This window comes from Pelodiscus sinensis, chromosome 20, assembly GCF_049634645.1.
Source record: "Pelodiscus sinensis isolate JC-2024 chromosome 20, ASM4963464v1, whole genome shotgun sequence".
Classification (NCBI taxonomy): Eukaryota; Metazoa; Chordata; order Testudines; family Trionychidae; genus Pelodiscus; species Pelodiscus sinensis.
In genome coordinates this window covers 2,538,369-2,560,365 of record NC_134730.1, presented here as the reverse complement: position 1 = coordinate 2,560,365, position 21,997 = coordinate 2,538,369, and the positions used below count along the sequence as shown (strand labels likewise).

The 21,997-nt window shown below is 46.7% G+C and overlaps 1 protein-coding gene across 5 annotated transcripts in view; it reads left to right on the top strand.

Annotated features, from left to right (window-relative positions):
• STX8 (syntaxin 8) overlaps positions 1 to 21,997 on the top strand; it is a 135,499-nt gene that overhangs the window by 23,286 nt on the left and 90,216 nt on the right. For all 5 annotated transcript variants that reach the window (XM_075903486.1, XM_075903484.1, XM_075903485.1 and 2 more), the window contains one exon: positions 1,108 to 1,200. In XM_075903486.1, coding sequence (XP_075759601.1) covers positions 1,108 to 1,200 — 93 coding nt within the window. The remainder of the gene's footprint in view (positions 1 to 1,107; positions 1,201 to 21,997) is intronic.

The window sequence follows — 21,997 nt, the reverse complement described above, 5'->3', positions numbered from 1 at the left end:
GTATTGACTACACGATTAGTTAGATAACCTCAATATAACGTCCTTAGTTGAGAATGGTCAGTGTTGAGGTAGGGGAGTTTTATTTGAATCGCCACACGAACTGTGGAGTTACAGGGCAGGAGAATTGCATCTGCTCTCTTTTGGCTTCAAACGCTGCTAACATGGTGGGTATTGAGTGTATCCGTGTGCGCGCACCTATGTGGGGACGCACGGGGTCGGGAGAGCTTGTGTGGTAGGGGCAGTGTTCGGTGGTCAGCACTCTAGGAGGGGCACAGACTCTGGATGTGCACATCAACGTTTTGCCTTCTGATTCTCCGGCTGCAGCTTAGCCCACGTCTGGCTCTGGGTGCAGCCTCGCGCCGGTGAGTGCTTTTGCCTTTCGGCACGTGGTTAACCACAGCAGCTCTTACTTGCAGCATCTTTTAGAATGCCACTTGTGGGCCTGCTGTGTCTCAAGAGCTGCAGCTCCCAACTGAGGTGCATTTCCAGGGCTGCATGGGGCCCACACACAGGGCTTGGTGTGTGCCAGCGGCAGGGATGGAGGAGTTTTGACACAGCTGTGTGGGGAAATTTTACATTGAGGCTGCCCTCTTTGTATCCGACTCTGTTAATGCTCTCGATCGCTCTCTTCCACACATGCTGTGTTCTCTCTCTGCTTGAAAAAAACCCATTTGAATTCCTTGATGCTTGCATCGCCTGTTTGTCTTTTAGTCATTTAAACCCTCCTTGGAAAATGGAAAAGGGCAATCAGGGGCCTAGAGATGTGGGCCAGAAATTCCAGAGCAGTTCTGATTGACTAACAGCTGCATGTTGAGTTTCTGGAGTTTTTGGGACTCTTGGCTGAATATTCTGACCAGAGCAGACAAATTAATTGCTCATCATTCGCATTATTTTTATGATTGAAAAATGCTGCTGCAGTAGGAGTTCATTGTCATGCTGGGGATGTCTCTTTGTTAATGTAGCTTAACTCTCTGTATACACACAGCAGAGATTTTCCCTCTTGTCCGCCTTCTGGCGTCGATTAGCACTCTGGCTGAGCTCTCCAGGATGCAGAAATGGCATGTCAGCAGTGGGGTTTATGTATTTTATTTTCTTGTTTCTGTGCAGAGCAAGATGCTGGGCTCGATGCGCTCGCCTCAGTCTTATCAAGGCAAAAACAAATGGGGCAGGAAATCGGGAATGAGCTGGAGGAACAGAATGGTAAGAACAGCGAACGTTAATTTAATACGCTAAAAAACCACACGTTTTGTCCCCTTTCTCACGTTTATTGTAGGCCCTGCAGAAAATGCACAGCATGCTGCTGCTAGCCAAACAGTGGCAAGGCAATACTGGAAAGGGTTTTGTATCAATAACTGCTTCCTTAGTGGCCATGAATACTCTAAAGCAGGGGTCTCCAAACTTTTCAGCCCGCATTAACTATCAAACAGCAGTTCGGGGGCCGACTACACACTTGAGGGCCAAATAAAAAACAATCAAAACATGGATGTTGTTTTTAATTATTTATTTAATATTATTTTATTCAGTTATTATTTAATAACACATTGATACACTACACATGAACACCTGTATTAGTGTGAATGGTGAAATTGTTTCCTGGATGCCAAAATAGCAGACATTTCTGGCTTTAGATTTGTTGTCCCTAACATCAACAGTGACCTGAGATTATCATCGGACAAGTTTGTTCTCAAATTGTTCTTCACGTATTTCATTCTTGAAAATGTTTGTTCACACAGGTATGTTGTTCCAAAGGTTGAAAGGTACCTTGATGCAAAAGTTTTGACATTAGGAAAGTCTTCCTTGGGCAAAAACTGGTAAAAACCCACCAGTCCTCTTTTAATTCGGTAAAAACATAACGTCCACGTAAGCGGCGGCTGATCTTGGCAGGATACACGTAAATTTCCGTAATTTTTTTTCCGTAGATAAAAAGGTCTCCACGGGCTGGATGAGAGGGCCTCGCGGGCCGTAGTTTGGAGACCCCTGCTCTAAAGGAAAGAATTAACTAGTGGGGTTACTTGAAAAGAGATATATGTGTCTTGGCATGTATGATTAACAGCAGCATCTTGTGTGTGATGGTAGCCATGGGTGAATAATTTAACTTTTAGTTGTTTTGTATTTGCTTTTGGATCCCATTAGGATTCTTCCTTTCTTGGTCTCATTAAGAACCCTTTGGTTGCCAATTAAATGGGAATGTCTGGCCAGAGATTAGAGAACAGGCATTGTGTTGTGTACAAGTAATTTGGATTTTGAGGATTTTACTAAATCGAAGGGAGGATCAAATTAAGTGAAGTATGGGGGTCTGATATTTATCTTCTCTTTAGATTCTGGTGTATAACTGTTAGCCTCTTGGATCTGGGACCATCTCTTTGTTCGGGGTTCGTACAGCACTTAACAGGAGCCCTGGTCTATGATTTGGACTACTGGGCACCAGGTGTAACAAATAGTAATCTGCTGTTTAAAGAGGCTACATCATCAATTTACTTGTCCAAAGGACACAAATTGACTCCCTAGAAAGCAAATCTTTTGGTTTCCCTCATTCCTCACAATATAGTAGTGGCTGAGTTAAAACTTTGAAGATACTGCCAGTTTTGTCTGGCATGAAGATTTGATCCCCGTGATCTATTATTGGTTAATATTGTATCTAACCACTGAGAAAGCAAAGACCCCTTTACTTGCCAATTAACTGCGTACTTCAGTCTGCTTCCTCCTTGAATCTGTATCCTTCCCTATATTTTGTTAGACATGATATTGAGTATTTCCTATTAATGATTAGACCATATAAATCACAATTGGGTAGCCTCCATCTCACTTCCTGAGTAGGCATAGTAGCTTTCCCATGCTGCTGGTCTCTCTGACCAAACCAGGGGTTTGTATCCATTGTTCTGAATATCTTGCTATTTACTCATCCTCCATATTAGGAAATAGCCTTATGCAAACAGAGAAATTAGGAAAAGATGCTCAGCATAATTGTCCCCTCTGTCGCTATGTAACTAAAGAACATTTCAATTAAATAGCTAATAAGTCGTTTTAAATTCTCCATCTTTTTAAAAAAAATACAGACCAAAACCACTTTACTGTATTTACCTGTATTCAAGTAACAGACTCCTGAAGAGAAGCTACTTTTCCGATTCTAAATGAAACATCAGTCTTTGACATCTTGCAACCGGGGACACGAGTTGTCTTCTCTTTACATTTGTTATAAAGGTGAACAGGTCTTCAAAACTCTCCTGTGTCTGTTCTCTCGTGTGCGGCTTTGGGGCTCTGTACGTTGGTAACAGTAAGTGTACCCTGTTTTTAGTATAGAGCTCTTTCTAAACAATGAAGACTCAAAACACTTCATTGAAATAGGCAGGTTATGTAAACCTATTTTACAGATTGGGAAACTGAGGCACATTGGTTTGTCTTGTTCTAGCTTCTGCCAGTAAGAGTAGAGTTGAACCCCGGGAGTCCTGACTCACCATCCCTTCCTCCAGCTACTGGACATCGCTCCTTCAAATGTCAAGTCAGAATGACAAGCGTTGCTCAAGAGTTGCATGTGACAAATGGCGACCGTCGCTCACTTGTAGCTAGGCATCTAGGAGATTGGACGAGGTTCCATGTTTGAAAGGAGAATGCTAAAACTGCCTCTCAGTCCCTGTTCATTGGTATCTTGGAATCCTCAGGATACCCTGGGATTTATATAGCATACTTTAACTGTAGATTTCAAAACGCTTTGCAAAAGTGGGGTAGTTGAGGCACTGAACAAGTAATTTAGCTTGTCTCTGCCCCACAGTGAATCATGGCAAAGCTAGACTCTCGTGCTTTATTTTCTACTTTGGTTCTTCCCAGGATATGGAGCAAAGTAGCTGGCCATTCCATGCTGCTGGCCCACTGGGAGAGCAGAAATCCCTTGCCTGTGTTGTCCAGTGGCTTCCTTCCCTTCTACACGTTGTATGTAACTCTCAATAGACTCTTCTCCGGTGCTTTGCTGGTGTTTGGTCACCTATTATACAGTTAAAATGGACAAATATAATTGCCCTGTAATCTTCACAGTATTCAGAATCCTTTCCTTCTTGAGGCTGAGTAGCGATGGCATCATACATACTTTGGTGAGACATCTTCAAAGCTAAATCAATATTTTTGTACTAGAGTCAAAATTTTTGTCAAACTATACACTTCTGTGGGCAGCTCGTTTTCCGGATCGCTAAGCTAGTCTGTTTTGGGAGTTCCTGCCTCCTAGAACTAGGCTGAGGTCTGTTCCTCACTTGTAAATGAGTTGGAATTAAATATTTAGTGATTAAAACTTCATCTGCCTTATAATTGATCTAACTTCTTACATTCATACTGACCCACCTCTCTGAATGTTGTTGGTTAACCATTTCCCATGCAACCTAGGTTTATGGGCAAGCCACTGTTGCTAACTGCTCTCTACTAGCAGCAGTTCAGACGGGGGAGGAAGAAGATGGACAGAATAGGTAATCATAAATTGATCCTTCCCCTGTTACTCATTCCAGCTTTTGACAAACAGAAGCTAGGGGTGCCATTCCTACCCATCCTGGCTAATAGCCTATCTTCCATGAATTTATCTTGTCCTTTTTAGAACCCTGTTAAAGGCATAGTCATCACACCATCCTCTGGCAAGGAGTTCCACAAGTTGACTCTGCGCTGTGTGAAGAAAAACTTCCTTTTGTTTTAAATCTATCTATTAATTTCATGTGGTGATCTCTAGTTCTTATGTTACAGGGACAAATAAAGAACTTTTCCTTAATCACTTTTTCTACCCTAGTCATGATTTTATAGACCTCTATCATATCCCCCCTTAATCTCTTCTTTTTTTTTAAGATGAAAAGTTTCATCATTCCTTACTCAAGTACTGTGGTATTCTGTGTTCTAGAAATAGGGTGCCTAAATGTTTGCCAGCTGGACTGTATCCCTGCTTTAGATGTGCTTGGACATTCAATGTGTGTGTGTTATTTTGTGTGACGCTGTTGTGAAGAGCAAAGCGGAAATAATACCAAGAGTTGCTGCTGTTCAGAGAATGGACCTAGGAGTCTGGTCACCTTGATTAGTAATGAGAGGTCTAGGGGATAAGTGACGAGGATTCCCATTGTTACTTCTAAATCTGACCTCAGAAGCATTTCTGCACATCATTTATCGCCAGGCTTCTGACTGCTAACCGAGGTGATCAGATGAAGACCCTTTTGATGAGGCAATGAAAGTGCATCAATTTTGGGGAATGCTTTCAGAAACTCTGACTTTCAAATGCTTTCAAACCCTCTGAGATTTGTTACTTTTCACAGTCAGATACTCATGTGAGGGGATAGTACTGGAAATACATTATTTAAAGTGGACATAGGAGTAATCTGTGTTTGCAGCTAATGTTTTTGTTTGTTATGAGAATTTTCTGAATGCTGTGTACAGTTTATGACTAGCCAGTATGTTAACTAAAATGTTTCCAAGGATCTTTTCTGAAGTAATTGATCTGTCTGAAGTTAACTTTCAGTTATGCAAAGGTGTCCTCCGTTAAGACATTTTATGGGTCAAATTTCCAAAAGGAAAAAGCTTGGAAGTTGAGAGTTTAGTGTCTTGTAAATATTAAATTTGCCCCCGTGTGCCATCCATGTGACAAACGGACAAATTCTCTACCAGTGCAAATACAGGGGCTTCAGTACAGCTATGCTAACAGACAATTTGGCCCAGAATTCTGCTTGTCTACCACAATTACTGCCCTTGTTTATCATCTCCCATTTTATCAATAGTAGTGAAAATGTTGTAATTGGAACTTCAACAATGTTGCTGAGCCATACAGTGAAAGGGAGTAAACCGTACCAGAACACACACCGTGAATCCTCAGCTGGATGGTTCAGCCGTGCTGATCGAGAACGGGTTAATTTTTTCCTCTTGATCACCAGTTTAGATTCAGGTTTATTAGTAGCAGAAGCCATTCCCATTTTAGGTGCACATGACACAGATCAGTCTTGCGCTACAAGCTCCCAGCTGATACTAATTAACCATCACTCTGACCCTGAGGCTTGGCTGGGAGTTGAGTGATGAGGTGGTCATTTGCATTCTTTGTTGACTTAGCTTGGTAGGACAGTGTGGAGAAAAGTCCCTGCTGCTGCCTCTCCTGTACCGTTCTGTCGACACAAAGGATGGCATGTGGCATCCTGAGGTTTGTCGGCCCAGCACTTTCCACTAGATTTAAATCCATTCCTTGTAACTGAACCAGTCTGTCTCTGAAAGCCACGGGGCTACGTATTGCTGAGATGCTTCCCCACTGCGGTGATGGATGCTATCGCAACCCCAGAGCTAGATGGAAATGAGCACTTGGTTTTTCATCAGTAGGACTTTCAAGGCTTGTAAGTAGCCTGGTGCACACTGTAGCATGTGTAGGCCTCATAGAATTGTAGTACATTAGAGTTGGAAGAGCCCTCAGGAGTCATCGAGTCCAGCCCCCTCCCCAAGGCAGGACCAATTCCAACTCAATCATTCCAGCCCGGGCTTTGAGAAACCAGGACTTAAAAATTTCTAAGGATGGAGATTCCACCCCCTCCCTAGGGAACCCAGCCCAGTGCTTCCCACCTTCCTAGGGAAAGAGTTTTTCCTAATATCCAACCTAGACCTCCCCCACTGCAACCTGAGCCCATTGCTCCTTGTTCTGCCACCACTGAGAACAGCCTCTCTTCGTCCTCTTTGGAACCTCCCTTCAGGTAGCTGAAGGCTGCGATCAAATCCCCCCTCACTGTTCCCTTCTGCAGACTGAATAAGCCCCAATCCCTCAGCCTCAATCCCAATCCTCATAGGTCATGTGCCCCAGCCCCCTAGTCATTTTCATTGCCCTCCGCTGACCTCTCCCCAATTTGTGCACATCCTTTCTGTAATGATGGCCTCACCAGTGCTGAACAGAGGGCAATAGTCAGTTCCCTCAATCTGCTGGCAATGCTCCTACTAATGCAGCCCAGTGCGCCATTCGCCTCTTGGCTACAAGGGCACCCTGACGACTCTCATCCACCTTCTCATTAACTTTAATCCCCGGACTTTTGTTGTTGTTATTGCAGAACTGCTGCTTACCAGTCGGTCCCCAGGCTGTAGCAGTGCTTGGGATTTTTCCATCTTAAGTGCAAGACTCTGCACTTGTCCTTCTGGAACCTCATCAGATTTCTTTTGGCCCAGTCCTTTAATTTATCTAGGTCAGTCTGAACCCTGGATCTATCCTCCAGCGTATCTCCCTCTCCACCAGTTTAGTGTCGTCCGCAAACTACCTGAGGGTGGAATCCATCCCATCATCCTGATCGTTAATGAAGATGAAGAACAAAACCAGACCCAGGACCGCGCCCTAGGACGGTCCACTTGATACCGGCAGCCAGCTGCACATTGAGTTGTTGATCACTCCCCATTGAGGCTGACGGTCTAGCCAGCTTTCTGTCTGCCTTACAGTCCATTTATTCAATCCAGACTTCCTTCACTTGCTGGCAAGAATACTCTGGGAGACCTTATCAAAAACTTTGCTAAAGTCCAGGGTCTATCACATCTACCGCTTGCTTATATTCACAGAGCCAGCCATCTCCTCATAGAAGGCAGTCAGGTTGGTCAGGCATGATTTGCCTTTGGTGAATCCATGTTGACTGTTCCTGACCACCTTCCTCTACTCCAAGCCTTTCAGAACGGATCCTTGCAGACCTGCTCCATGATTTTTCCAGGGACTGAGGTGAGGCTGACTGGCCTGTAGTTCCCCAGATCCTCCTCCGTCCCTTTTTAAAAGACGGGCCCTATGTTTGCCTTTTTGCAATCATCAGGGACCCCTCCCCTCTCCCAGACCGCCAAGGTTTTAAAGATAACAAAGAGTCACAGATGACTGTGTCTACTCTGATCTAGTCAATAACAACTACTAGAGAACTCAGCTGAAATTAGGGCTGTACTTGCATGTAGTAAGAGACGGTCCCTGTTCTCAAGAGCGTACAATCTAAATAAGCCCGGGTGCAGGGTCCAAGAAAGGAGGCACCGTGTGTGGCACAGAAAGGTTGAGTGATTGGTCCAAAGTCCTACAGGAAATTGCGACCGAGGTGGGAATTGAACTGAGACCTCTTGTGTCCCAGTTCCCTGTCTTACCCCGAAGCCTGTGTTTCTTTTGGTACGGCTATAGTCCTCTCGCTGAGCAAACATTTGTGGGATGAAATAGCTCCATTTGCAGGTTGTTTTCATGGCTGTTGCATACAGTAACACCTCAGAGTTTCAAGCACTAGAGCTATAAACTGGCCATTCAACCGCATACCTCGTGTATTTCTACTCTCAAAATCAGGCAGCAGAGACCCAAAAAAAAAAAAAAAAAAAAAAACCCCAACCCAAAATCAAATATAGTTCAGTACTTAGTTAAGCATAAACTACTGGGGAGGGGAGGGGGGAAGCATTTGTCTTTTGCAGAGCAGTGTTTCAGAGCTGCATGAAGTCAGTGTTCAGTTTTCAACTTTTGAAAGAGCACCCGTGACCTTTTGTTCAGAGTGACGAAATGTTGAAGTGACGAACAGCCTCCATTCCTGAGGTGTTTGTAACCGGGAGGGTCTACAGCAATTCATCAGAAAGTGGAATCCTGATGTAGTTTTACTTTTCTGTGTCGTAAGAGCATTGTTCTATAGTCAAAACCAATTAGCTTTATTTATATTTATACTGTATATATATAGGTAGAGATGATGTATGTGCTCTGAACACTGGAGAATTGTGCTTTGGGGCATTATCTCATTGTTAGCTTTAGCTTGGTTACATAAAAAATGATTTAAGATACACTCTTTAAAATGTTAACAATCGTGTTTAAACAGTATTTGTTTCCTTCATTTAGGATCTGATTGTGCAAAACTTGGAGTTGCTTCCGAAAGGAGTTGAGTTCTCTCAGCTCCCCTTGTCTCTGGGATTTGAGGGTTCTCAGTAGATATGTGAAAATTAGATTAATCAACTAATCGAATAGTCGATGGAATTTCCGTCAACTATTCAATGAGTCAATAAGGGTGCTTCCGCTTTGAAACGTACGAAAGCTCCAGTGGGCACTCTTGTGCATTCAAAAGTGGAACCCATCTGCTGCATGAAGCTGGAGCTGGGGGGAACTGGCTTTCTGGTGCAGGCAGCAAGGTGTGGGGAGCGACTAGTCGATTTCAGTTACATTCCTAGGTCTTAGGAGCTGCTCCACATCTTGCAGGATCAGACTCAAAATAATTTCTTGAGGCACCTGGACTTTGCCGTGAGCGGTGCAAGTACAGGGCAGCTGCACAGCTGGCATCTCTCCTGCCACTGGCTACACAGCTGTCCCCTGCTCCTCCCAAGTGCTGTCCCCCCTGTTCACCACCACCTGGCGAGCAGGGGGCAGCTGGGGGATGGGGCTTGGGTCTGCTGGAGCCCATGCTGAGCCTGTAGGCGGGGGCAGGGCAGCTAAGGGATGGGACTGGATGTGGTCCTCCGGCCCATGCTTGTGTCTTGCCTGCTCCCTTCGGGCTGCCAGCGAGGGTTGGTTTGTGTGGACATTGCTACCTCGCAGTGCCTGTCTAGCCCCGTGTAGTGAAAGCACTGCTGGAAGCTGGGGGTGCGTGGCACTGCAGCCCCGTAGAGCCATGTTTGCAAGATGGGGGCCTAGCAAATGAGGGACACGCAACGAGAGGCCACCTGGGAAAGGTCTGGTTTCAGTCGGGGCCTTTCCAACTCTTTTTCTCATGACCCAGTTGACCCATTTGGCGAGTGGGGACTGAGGATGAGAGCTTTCAGGTGTGGGGGGGTCAGGCCTGGGGCTGGAGGGCTTGCAGCGGGGGGCTAAGGCAGCTTCCTGCCTCTCCTGGTACCACAGACCAGGCTGCCCCCAGAAGCAGCCAGCAGCAGCCTCCCAGCCAGCGCTCAGGTCAGGGACAGTGCGTGGAGCCGTGTACACTCTCTCCACCCATACACACATGCACCAAGGAGCTGGGCCTGCTGCTGGCTGCTTCTGGGGCGCAGTGCTGTCTGCGGGGCCAGGCAAGGAGCTGCCTTCGCCCTCCCGACTCATCGCCTGATCCCTGTGCAGCCAAAAGACCCAGGGCCTGACATTCCACCCCCCACGACTTGCCGTTCGAACCCCTGGTTTAAGTGATGTGCCTAGCAACACACAGTTGCAAAGGCAGAAAAAGAATCCAGTTCTCCCTGTCAGCATTCAACTGTCTCACATGTCTGTCCTCTCTCTTCCTGCACCCCCCTGAGAATCTCTCTTTTCAGCGCTCCTGGCTGGGAGGTGGGAGTAGAGGAGGGGGGCGCGGACGGACGTTTCTTGTGGGTCAGACTAGCTCTGCTTTCCTGGACTTTCTGGTTGGTAGGTTGACTCTAACCCCACTTGTGCTCAGACACTGCTCCTCCTCTGAGTTGGCTGGATGCTGGCAGCCACCCAGCCACACCCGCTGCTGCTCCCTCCAGCCAGCACAGCCCCGGTCACTCTGCTCTCTCCATGCGGGTTGCCTAGCAGAATGGATCTCCCCTTGGCTTCCAAGCACCTCAGGGACAACGGGCCGCTCCCTGAGTCACTAGCACGTACGCACTAGGGAGCAAGCGACACTCCACCAGGAATTCACAGCGTTCGCTGCGAATTGCACTTCGTACCATCTTCTGGTCCCTAACCCTACTAGCGTCATAGCCAGCCGTCGGCTTCTGGGGGGAAGCAGCAGGCATGGCCTGGGTGTCTAGGGCACAGATATTCTGCCCAGATTCCCCATCTTCTTATGATCGCGGACGATGGTCTGAGGAAGCAAAAGGCCCAAACCCAATCCCTATACAGGCCATGTGTGATGGAATCGCATGGCTCAGTGCGACTGGCACTTGAGTTTTGTGTCTCAGCCCTTCAGAATCCGGCTGTGCAGCATAGGAGGAAAGAGCTTTTCCAAAGCTCGGTGTCATCTCTTTCGTCACTCATCACGTGTCGTTTCTCACATGTGCACTCGCACAGTCCCTTCGCACAGCCGAAGGGCTGGCCACTCACATTTGCCTTGCCTCAAGGCCCCAAAGATTCTGACTAGCGTGATATGAAGGAATAATCCCAAAAGATCTCCTCTCTTGGTGGGAGGTGCACACTTTCCAGCTACAGAGAGTGCAGGTCTGGGGAAAGAAACCAGAGTGAGCCATAAATATAAAGCAGGACAGATGCACGCATGTCGTCATGGCCACCTGAAATGAAGTGGGCAGTTGAGAGGAGCAGGCAGAGTAGGTGTGCTGTAATGAGCCATGAAACCAAGTCCCTGTTGAGTCCGTGGTTTCTGGCGTCCAGCAGAGTTAGGAATTGAAGTTCTTAGTCTCTTGAAAGTATTGTGCTGCTTTCCTTGTGAGGACAAGTACTGAAAGATCAGCCATCAGGTGATGGCTCTGGAAAGGGTTTGTTCCAGGCCGATACCACGATTTTGTGTTTATCTTTCTGCTGTGCAAGTTCATTTGAGGTGTAACGATTGGCTGGCCTCAGCCTCAGCCACGTAGTAATACTGTTTCTTCATTGCTTGAACACTGATATTGTGCCTGGCCGCCATATGGTATCTCTGATGTAGTCCTGGCCCCATTGGCTGTGCAGTGTAAATGGATGAACAAGTGGGAAACAATTCAGATGCATAAAGCCCAGCCTGACCCGAAGGTGGATTCTTCCCCCAGTTTTGCAGCAGAGTTTGCAAATGATTGTGCTACAGAGCTCCAGGGAGACACTGCATGGGCCAGGTGCTGCGAGCAGGGTTTTCACAGCCCTCCACACCAGCATTGAGGAGGGAGTTGCAGGGCAGGGCAGCCTGGCAGGATGGCCAGAGAAGTGGCGCCATGCGGGAGGAGGAAGGTGTGCGCTGAGGCTGGAGGTCAGAGGGAGATGGACAGTAGAGAGCATGAAGTCTCTAGGGAAGAACTTGAATTCAGTGTCGAGGGGTGTTAGTAGGACTCAGGGAGGCGGCTGATACAGTTCAGACCCAGTCGGGTTAGGAGCCCTCTCCAGACGGACAGTCGGAGCGTTCCAGCCCATTTCCACCACTGAGCCATTCCCAAAAACACAACTGGATCCTCCGGTTCCCAGTTGCCAGCATTCTTCCCTCATCCTTTCCACAGTGAACATGTGGAACATATGGAAGCACTTCAGTAATCAGCGCCTCGCTGGCCCAGAAAGCTGAACCCAGGGACTTCTTGTAATGTTCCAACCAGGGCGCGGGATTCAGCCGGACAAACCTGGCCCTTCTACTAACGCCTCGTGTCTGAACCCAACTCTTCGTCATGCAGCACTTGAACAGAAGATAGACTTTACGAGCCCTGTAATGTTCGGAGTGATCTGCTTTCAGAACCAGCCTGGATGTCGAAATGACCCCAGGAGTAGTGATTTCTAGCTTGAGCATACGTGAAATTAATTGGTGCTAGATATCAGTGTAATTAGAGCAGCACGGAGCACAAGTGTTTGCTTAAACTAAATTGTATATATTGGTTGTAAACAGACGTGAGGCTAATGTGACCAGACAAAAGGATCCCATGTGTTTCTAAAGTGCTGTAAGTGAAGGTTGTAAAGAGGCAATGCTGGGGTAATTTAAAAACACATAACCGAGTAATTGCATTAGGGTTCTGATTTGTTACCTAGCATCATGGCCTGGCGTTATGTCATAATGCAAACTTGGCATTATGCTGGATCTGTTACAAATGAAATACAGGGCGCCCTTGTGATTCGCTGAATTGCTATGGGATTTTGCATATTCACAGACCTCTCCCATCCCCAGGCTCCGCCCCTTCTGCCACCACCCTGCCCTCTCCCGCCATTGCCCAGAGTCCCCCAGCCTGGATGAGGGATGGACCTCTGGGGGAGCCTGTTGCTGGGAGACAGCAGCATTCAGTCCCCCTCCTCCCTTCCCTGCCCCCGCACTCACCACGGTGGCCAGGAGCCATGGGAGCTCATTGCAAGGTCTGGGAGACATGGGAAATGGAGCCCTCTCTCCCCAGTATTCACAGGTTTTGCCATTCGTGGTGGTGTCAGAAGGTATCCCCCACCGATGGTGAGCTTCCAGTGGAAGGCAAGTTCAGATAATGAAATGCCGATTTGTCATTCATCTGGGTGGAGTCAGTCTGTGGTGGACTTGGACCCCGTTGGTGATCACTAACATAAATAGATGAACATATAGATAGAGTTTCCTCCCCAAAAGAGAATCCATAACCCCCCCGCACTTAGATGCTTTATTGTGAGGAGTGTGGTTAGCATATATCTTTGTACTGCCTTAGAGCTGCAGATGACCAGCTGGGGGGGGAGGGGAAGGTGGACGTTAGGCCCTTTCCAATAATTTCCTTCTGTTTCCACCCGCATCGATCAGTTCCACTGGGCGTTGGTGTAATTCTGTTGGTTGCCTCAGGCATTTTGAGTAGAGTGGGTTTTAGTACTGCTTAGCTAACAGTTAACGCTACAGACAGTGTATCATGGTTCTCTGCTGGGCCAGAGATGATGGTGATCCCTTGTTCTGGAAGCAGACAAAACTAAATCATGCCCCTTTGATCTCTCCCGGTGGAGCATCTTAGCATGTCATGGTGAGGTAGGTTGCAGGTCAGCTCAGATCATGGCATCTTTGATGATGCAACTGAGTGGAAAAACATCCTCAGAGGCAAGCCTTACAAATGCACAGCTTGCGGCATTCTGAAACAGGCTGCGATGCAGCAATAAAATGAAGACGGGCAATCGTTATTGGGGGATTCCTTAATTTCTGAGTCCTTGACTTTACAGGCTTAGCACTGGTTTCATGTCGCTGCTTTGTATGGAACTCCAGATCGTCTGGTTACCTGCCTTTGTTTTTTGAAAGTTAACTTGGAATTTCCGTCTCTCATATCTACGCCCTGCTACCTAGAAACAGGAGTTTAGCTGGTGTTTCTAGAGAACCTGACCTTTTGCTAAGGAAATGAGCAGTGTGAATTGAACTGTAAGTGGCATTCCCAAACTTGATATTTTTAAAAGAATAGATAATCGGTGTGTGGGTGGGGGGGAGGGGTGATTTCTTTTTAGCTGAGCAGTGATGCTCTTCTCCCCTCCCCTCCCCTCTCCCTCCCCTCCACTGCAATAGTTATTAAAATAAGTACTCTGTACAATACTGTTCTGCCTTGCTCAGACCCCTGGCCTGCCGCTAGGAGGCAAAGATTTTTTGTAGAAGGTCTGAGTTTGATTCAAAGCCAGCAGTAGGTACGAGATCCTGCTCGCTCTTACTCAGGGGCAGCTGTGGAATAACTGGAGGTATAATGAGGTCCACTGTATTTCTTCCACTGGCTTACAATTGTTTGATTCATTATAATAGGGAGCATATGGTAAAGTCTGCCCTTGAATGAAATCCATTGGGCTTGTGCATTGTCCTGTTCGTGTGTTAAATTGATGCTCTGATTGTTTACTGAAATGCCTAAGGGATGCTTTATTATGGCATTCCCATTCCTAATGCGTTTGTCAGACAAGGTTAGTTTGAAGACCTCTCCTCTGCCAAGAGCTGATACATAATGCACAGTAACTCTAGTGACTAAGATTAGTTGAAAATCTTTGTGCCAGACCAGAATTAGGGGCTGCATACTTATGTTAAAGAGTGTAAATTAGCATTTGATTGGATATGCTCTTTATTTTAGGGTCTGTCTGCACTACCAAGTTTTGTCAGCAAAACGTATGTTGACACCCAAAAGTCGACAAATTAAAAATCTCCAGAGCGTGTTCATACTTGCTCCCTCTATTGATGTTCATGTCCGCATTCAGGGCACCGTCACAGGCAGTGTGCACAGTGCACTGTGGGTATGTATCCTGCAGTGCAGTGTTGTGGGAATGCAGAGCTGAACACATTTTGGGATTCTCTCCAAGTTCTCCCACAGCCACCTCAGCACTGGGAGCAGCATCATGAGCTGATCTGGGAGCTCTCTGTGCTGTAGAACGTCAAAGCAGCACAGCTGTCTCTCCAGTCCTCCCTGCAGCCTTAGTCTGCCTGGAGCTGTGTTCCAGTGCCCGGCAGAACAGGAGCATTCCATTGATTTGCTCTTAAGCAGCGCAGCACGCTCAGCTGTCAGATGCTTCCGTGAGCTTTGAGAGGGGAGGGGTGCATGCCTGCAGGGCAGCAGAGATCAAAACACTGAGCAGAGTCAGTAGAGCAGGCATTGTGGGATACTGCTGGAAGCCAGTTTCGTTGGCAAAACAAATAGCAGTGTCTACACTGGCTCTTTGTTGAAAATAAATGGAGAGGAAAAGAAAAGTCTCATCAGGATGGAGGTTTTTTGTCACCAAAACTGAGTGTTTTCCCTGACAAAAGTTACATTGTGTCCCCTCTCAAAAGGCAGTCTTTGTCAACAAAACTTAATAATCTTGAGAGCACCGCTTTGTGTCTACATTGGCAACTGAACAACAAAGCTTTTGTCTTTCATAGGTGTTAAAAAGTCACCCCCCCCCCTTAGTGTCTCCTGAAAGACACAAATGTTTCTGAGGGCAAGCGTTGGTGTGAACAGCTCTTTGTTGGCAGGATAATGCTGCTCGCTGGGGGTGGAAGATTTTTGTCCACAGAAGAGTCAACAAACAGTGGCTACACCGCAGCTTTTAGAGGGATGGCTGTAGCAAAGCCCAAGCAGTAAATAGCTGCACAAGCTGAAGGTCTATCTGCCAGTGATAGGTAGATACAAAAGACTAAGGCACGGAAGGCTAATGAGATCCAGGACAACACCTGGTGAGATGCCAAGGACTCCTGACACTCTGCTGCTGGGAAGGGGAGGATGCTGGGATTTCTAATAGTGTCTTTTAGCCACTGGCTAGAGTAGGTGTCTTCATGCTGCATTTTCAATTAATTCTGCTCTCTGAGCATCCTGTATGTTGTGACAGGGAAGTGGGTAGTGAGGGGTTTTTTCTCTAAACCTTCGGCCACATTAGATGAGCAGCAGTCACATGAAATTGACGTAATTATTGGTAATTTCACTTTTGCTGCCATGGTTCTGAAAGCCAAGGAAACTAATAAGAGTCTCGTTAATTTCACACCTTTGCTGTTTGGCAGAACTAAAAGCAGCAACATATGGGATAGGTGCTTTACAGCTTCACCTTGTGCATGTGTGTATCAATTTATACCCCGTGCACATTCGAAATTCATGTTCAGAATTGCTACAGCCAGAGCTTTCTTTGTAAGGGCGAGCACGGTGCTGGTCTCCTCACGCAGCGTCCATTTCTTTTGACAGTGGAATCGAATTCAGTAAAGTCACAAAGGGCAGGCAGGCGGCTCCCTCCTGGCCCTGAAGCACAAGAAGGGCTGGCAGCGCAGAGCTGAAGCCCAGGCAGTCTCAGGACACTGGGGGATCCCCACTCAATGGGGGAGGGTGGCGGTGGAGCATGGGTAGGGCCAGCCAAGCCATTGGGAAGACATTGCCTTTCATACCTGCCGCCCATGCCAGTTTGTGCCAAATCTCATGGGGCGTGCAATACCACATGAAAGTAAAGGGGCTTAGACGTGTTCCACAAGACAAGGTTGGTTTTGAGCCAAGTCATGGGAGGCTAACAACACGTGCCCATTACCACCTGCAACCACATTTTCCCTCCCATTGGGACCTTTTGCTCAATGCCAATCTGCTGCAGGGACTCAAAGAGCACCCCCCAGTGTGTCACTCCTTGAGTCGATGCAACCTGGCGGTGAGGATGCGCTCCGTTGACCAGAGCCACCTAGTGGGGTCGTGCAAAATCTCATTTGTTAAATCAGACACTCAGTCGAATTAAAGCAGGTGGGCCTAATTTTGTAACATAGACGCTCCCAGACCAAAATTCTTCTCTCTTGGAGCTGAGGATGGAATCTTTTGCTGATAGTAGATCCTAATCCAACTCCCCAGAGTGATTGTGGTGGTAGACCTAGGGATTCAGGTGAAATTAGAGCTTGGGTTTTTTGGGATGTAAAGTGTGTTTAATTTTAAAAATTAATTTAAAAATCTTAAATATACTCTGTATTCCCAGACCACACGTACATTAACATGGAGGTAAATTTCAGCAGACATGTCAGTAATTTAGGGTATAAACGAATTATTGAGCAAGTACAATTTTCTCAGAACCAAGCATTATAAATCCAAGAATTTCAGAGTTAAATTTAACAAATATTCATCACATTAAGGCAGGTTTCCCTTTTGGCCTTCCCTGTTGAGTAGATCTGATGCAGCATATGGCATTTGAAAAGAAACATTAATCTTAATGGTTGTGTTTTCTTCTGTTCCTCATAATTGAAGAGGCTGGCAACTCAAAGTATTGCCCTCTTTCAAAATGTCTGCCGCTATTCACTGTTCTCATCAGGACGGAGGCCATGGCTGTTCTGAGTTAAGAGGTCCTTTTCAAAATGCCCATCATCTTTGATGTTCCTAATGGGACTGGGACAACACACTACAGAGTGAAAGACAGCAGCCATTTTGAAATGGGACATTTCTTCGTGAGTGTCTCAGGGAGAGCATTATTCTTAGCTTTTGCTGAAAGGGAGGTGTTCCACTGTAAAGAATAACAGAAAAAGCCTATTAATCCAAAAAGTTTTCCAAAAACAACCAATTGCAGTAGATCTATTCAATTATTGTTTGGTGGTGTGTTTTTTTGTTTTGTTTTTTGTTTTTTTAAAGATCGATGACTACCTGAGATGAGATCATTCAGGACCAAAAAAAGAAAGTCTGAGACAGACCCTAAATTTCCTTACAGCGTTTACTTTTTAAAATTTTTACTTGTAAAATGATTCCAGATTTACTTGTAAATTCTCAGAATTCATCTCATACTTGCCCCCAAATTACACCACTTATTGTTTAAGATCTGTCATACTTCATAAAGAGTTTGAATCTTTTTAAGTGCGAATCTCAATTTGCCCATAACTCTGTTAAAGCTGCAGCCAGGGCCTCCGTAATAAGACAGAAGTTAAAAGTTTCATGCATGAAGTACTCACGAATAACTCCTGGCCCTACAGCTGTGTGTCCAGATGACATTTACTGACAACAACCACTGGGATACAAGACCTGATTAAGTGAGTCTCAGTTAGTAGGATAACTCAGGTATTTTGTTGGAATGAAGACATTAGATATTCTCCAGGACTCGGGAACATTTTCAGTGTATTGGAAATAGAAAATCAGTAGGCCTTGTTTGAATAAAAAAACATGAGAATTAGTGTGGGAATAGGGGAATTCTGTGGCCTGGCTTGTCATCCAAGCCATTAACATTTTCCATGCTCCTAAATTGTGTCTGCTTGACCGTTTATTTTGTGGCGTTAGAAGGAAGATTAAGAAAAACAGGATTTCTTCCCCCAGGATTGCTGGGAATTGTACAAGTCACCCAGTACTATAAGTTTTAAAAACTCCTGGTATGATAAGTTTAAAAGAACTCTTAATAGGGACTAAACAGAATAGGGGGCTGTTGGCAGAAGATTGTAAATAGAGATCGTTCTTTCCTCTCTCGCCTCCCCTCAGATTATCTGTATTATATGGTCATTCCCCACCAAAACGCACATTCAGTAGAGAAGCAATTCTTCAGCTATGTCCTGTAAAAACATTTCACACACTGGTCAGCACTATTGACTTTAGCAACAGATTTGTTTTTGGAAAGGGGGCGGGGGAGGTTTCAAATGAAGCTTGCTAATAATAATGATAAGAAAATAAACTTCAGGCACTGAAAAATGGCAGCCGGACCCTCTCTCTGTAACCTGAGTTACTGAGTCCTACTCAGTGTAAGATTAACATTAGAAATGGATATTGGACTTGTGGCGAATACTCTGGCGGAGGGGCAGGTATGCCTCACATGGCACTTCACATTAGAAAACTCTGCTGGGCCCATTTAGGTTACCAAGCTGAGTGCTGGAAGGGCTCCACCCACACAAAGAAAACGAGTCGTATTTGGCAGTGGGCATCTGCCACTGGTCCTACACCTGCGCCTGGTATTGGGCCCAGCTCCTAGTCTCAATGGGTTGAAATTGTTCATAAAAACTGTAGCAGGTAGGCAGTCCCAGCAAGCCCCTCACCCTCTCTGCAATGGGGGCAAAGGATTTGTTCCTCTGCTCACACTGCTGAGGTGTTTTCAGTGTCTGCTGAAGGGCTGGGAGTGAACCTTCATGCACTCACGTAGTCAGGGTCTGCTTGTCCTTGCACTAGAGATGAAGCCGTAGAAGGAGATCAGTTCAGTGCAAGTTGCTGTTCGTGTGCACTTTAACTTCCATACAGTTTTGGGGAGCTTACAGATCCCCTGAAAGACTGGACTGTGATTGAATGTTCATTTGCATCCTGAGCGTGAAACCCGTCTCCCCCTCGGGGAAGGGAAAAGGAGTCTCCAGCTGGAATTCAGGATGTTTTATCGAGTAAATGAGCAGTGTCATGGTTGTGTTGCAATCTCGCTGGCAACACAACTGGTGTTTTGAGAGGAAGCAGCCGTTTCATATACACTTAACCTGCCTCCCCACACAATCCTTCATCTTTTCCCAGGGGGAGAGAAGCAAAGAATAAACAAGTTAAGGAGGAGAGTTAAATAAAAAACCTGCATTTTGTCCTTTAAAATAGGGATGTTAGTGAGTGGTCGAGGGGAGTACTCCACAGCTCGCTTCCCCCCTTCCTTGCTGCTTCTGTAGGAGAGGCAGCAAGGGGGAGGGAAACAGGAGCAGGTGCTGGGGGGACCCAAGCCAGTTCCCCCATCACCATCTCCACAGTGCTGCCTCCCCTCCCTCCTGCCTCTGAGGCAGGAGGGCAGGATAGGGAGGCTGTGGTGGGTTGTTCTGGCAGCAGCCCCTGTCCACGGGGTCCCAGTGGGGAGCTTTGCGCCACCACAGACAGGCTGATCCAGTAGCAGTCCCTGGCCGCGGATAGCCCTGGCCGCCACAAACAGGGGTTGCTGGACTCTATGTGAGCTGGCACTGGGCAGTCCTGGCTCGCGCTGGTTCGGGACGCTGAATCTCTGCATTTGAAATGTAGTAAGAGCTTGGTAGCTCTTACTAGATTTAAATGCAGCCCCGCAGCCCAGGTGGCTCCCGGAGCTGGTGCAAGCCAGGACTGCTATGTCCCAGCTTCAGCCGGCTGTGGGAGCTCCCCCTGCTTCAGCTCTGCAGAGCGGCTCCTTATCCACTAATCATGTCGTCAATACAAATTGTATTGACTACACGATTAGCCAGTTAACTGCAATTTAACACCCTTACCTTAAAATCAAGTGGTTTCCCTTTTCTCTTTGCTTGTTAATACTGCCGGATATAGCTCGTGTTTTATCAGTGTGCTTGGGAACTTCGGGTCCCGGTTTATCTTCCCTGCTTGACTGGGGTTGGCTTTGGCCATTGCTTCAGAGGAATGTGAAAGCCACGGGCTCTGTGCCACGGGCCACTTTTATATGTGAGGGGCAGGGGGAAGGGTTCGTTTCTGACCCCAGGGCCCCGCAGCAGCGTGAGGACATCCACTTCTTCAGGACTGAATAATATCTTTCATGATATGACTTTTGCTGGGCGATGGGCACTGTATTCCCTTAGGACTCTGGAAAATTCCAGCTGCTGTGTCTGATTGGTGTGGATCTTGGGTGTGTAACGAGGCCTGGGGCCAACATTTTATTGTCTTCAGCAGCCTGAGAATCCCACCATCACCATTCCTCTTCTCCAGTATGAATCATCCCCTTCAGGAATTGAATCCTATTAATCTACGGTGTGGTCTGCCCTGAAACCTTACGTCAGAGTAGCTACAGGTCTCAGGGTGATGAAAAATCAACACTCCTGTAAGAAGTGGTTATGCTGACCTAATCCCTGGTGTAGGAAGCACTCGTCTGAGGGAAGGATTCTTCTGTAGCTCTAGCTACCGCCGCTCTGGGAGATGAATTCACTCCATTGACGTGAGCGTGTTACACACACGCCGTACAGTGGCACTACTGTGGCATTTTGCAGATGCACCCTATGGCAATGTACTTCAATATTAATCTTGTTGGAGGGTTTATGCTGTATATCCTGCCATGAGACATTATTCCTGGTAGCAGAGTAAGAAAAAAATGGGGCAAAAGTTAACACTTTGGGGCAGATTCTGCATTTACTTGAATTAGTGTAAATCCCAACTACCCGTACAAATACCGAAGGAATATTGCGTGGCTTATGCCAGTTGAACTGAGAGCAAAACTCAATCTCTTTCCCCTGCTGCTTTGTCTATATTTGTTTCACGCTTGGTTCTCTGGACCCATGGGCTCCATCTGGAAACTGATGCCCTTTTCAGCTTCCTTTTGACCAAGGCCCTGGTCCAGCAACGAGCTCCATGTGAGTGGACTTCTTTACAAGTCACTGCAGCTCCTGGTGAGCGTAGAAGTCTGCCCATGCATAGGTCATAGCGAAGTGGTGACCTGCATTAATAACGCTGCCTAACTTCTGCTGTGGGAAGTGAGGGGTTGGTTCCCCTTTGAATTCTGATATCAGCTGCCTTCTTGGCTACACTTTGTCGACTTGGGGAAAAGGGAGCAAATGGCGTTTGTGGTCTCTCTCCCTGTTTTCTCTTTGTCCATTTAATGATCTCGCTGTTGGGATCTGTCTCTCCTGGGAGGTGAATTCCCTGTGTTGCATTGTTGTAGATGGTGACAGGTGGGTCTGACCCCTCCAAATTTGGCTTTGTGAGAGCAGATTCTAAACACAGTGCATGTGGAACATCTTACCCGGGATCCTGCATGCCCGTGAGTAAAGCCGAGTAAAGGGGAACAGATCCAACTGTCCAGGTTCTCTGCTAACAATACCCCTGAGTTGTGAGCATGAGAATCACTGTCAAGTGTCTTTCACCCGTTCTCTGGCGCTGTCAGTGCATCCTATCTTCTCTGTGTGCGCGTCTGTACCTACCAGCTCTGGGGCAGGGGATGGCAGTGCCCCGCCAAGCAGTAAACAGTGATCACTGAAGAGGGAGCTCTGAGCAGCCAGTCTACAAGAGCTGGTGAGGTAAATTCTTTCCCAGGTCCTCTCCATATGTACAGGAAAGGGAGTCTCTGTGTGTTGAACAGGCAGTAACCTGGACGTGAGGCCAGCGGATCGCAGAGCATTGAATTTTTTCCCCTTACTCCCAGTGGATGCTGTGCAGGATGATTAATATTTTA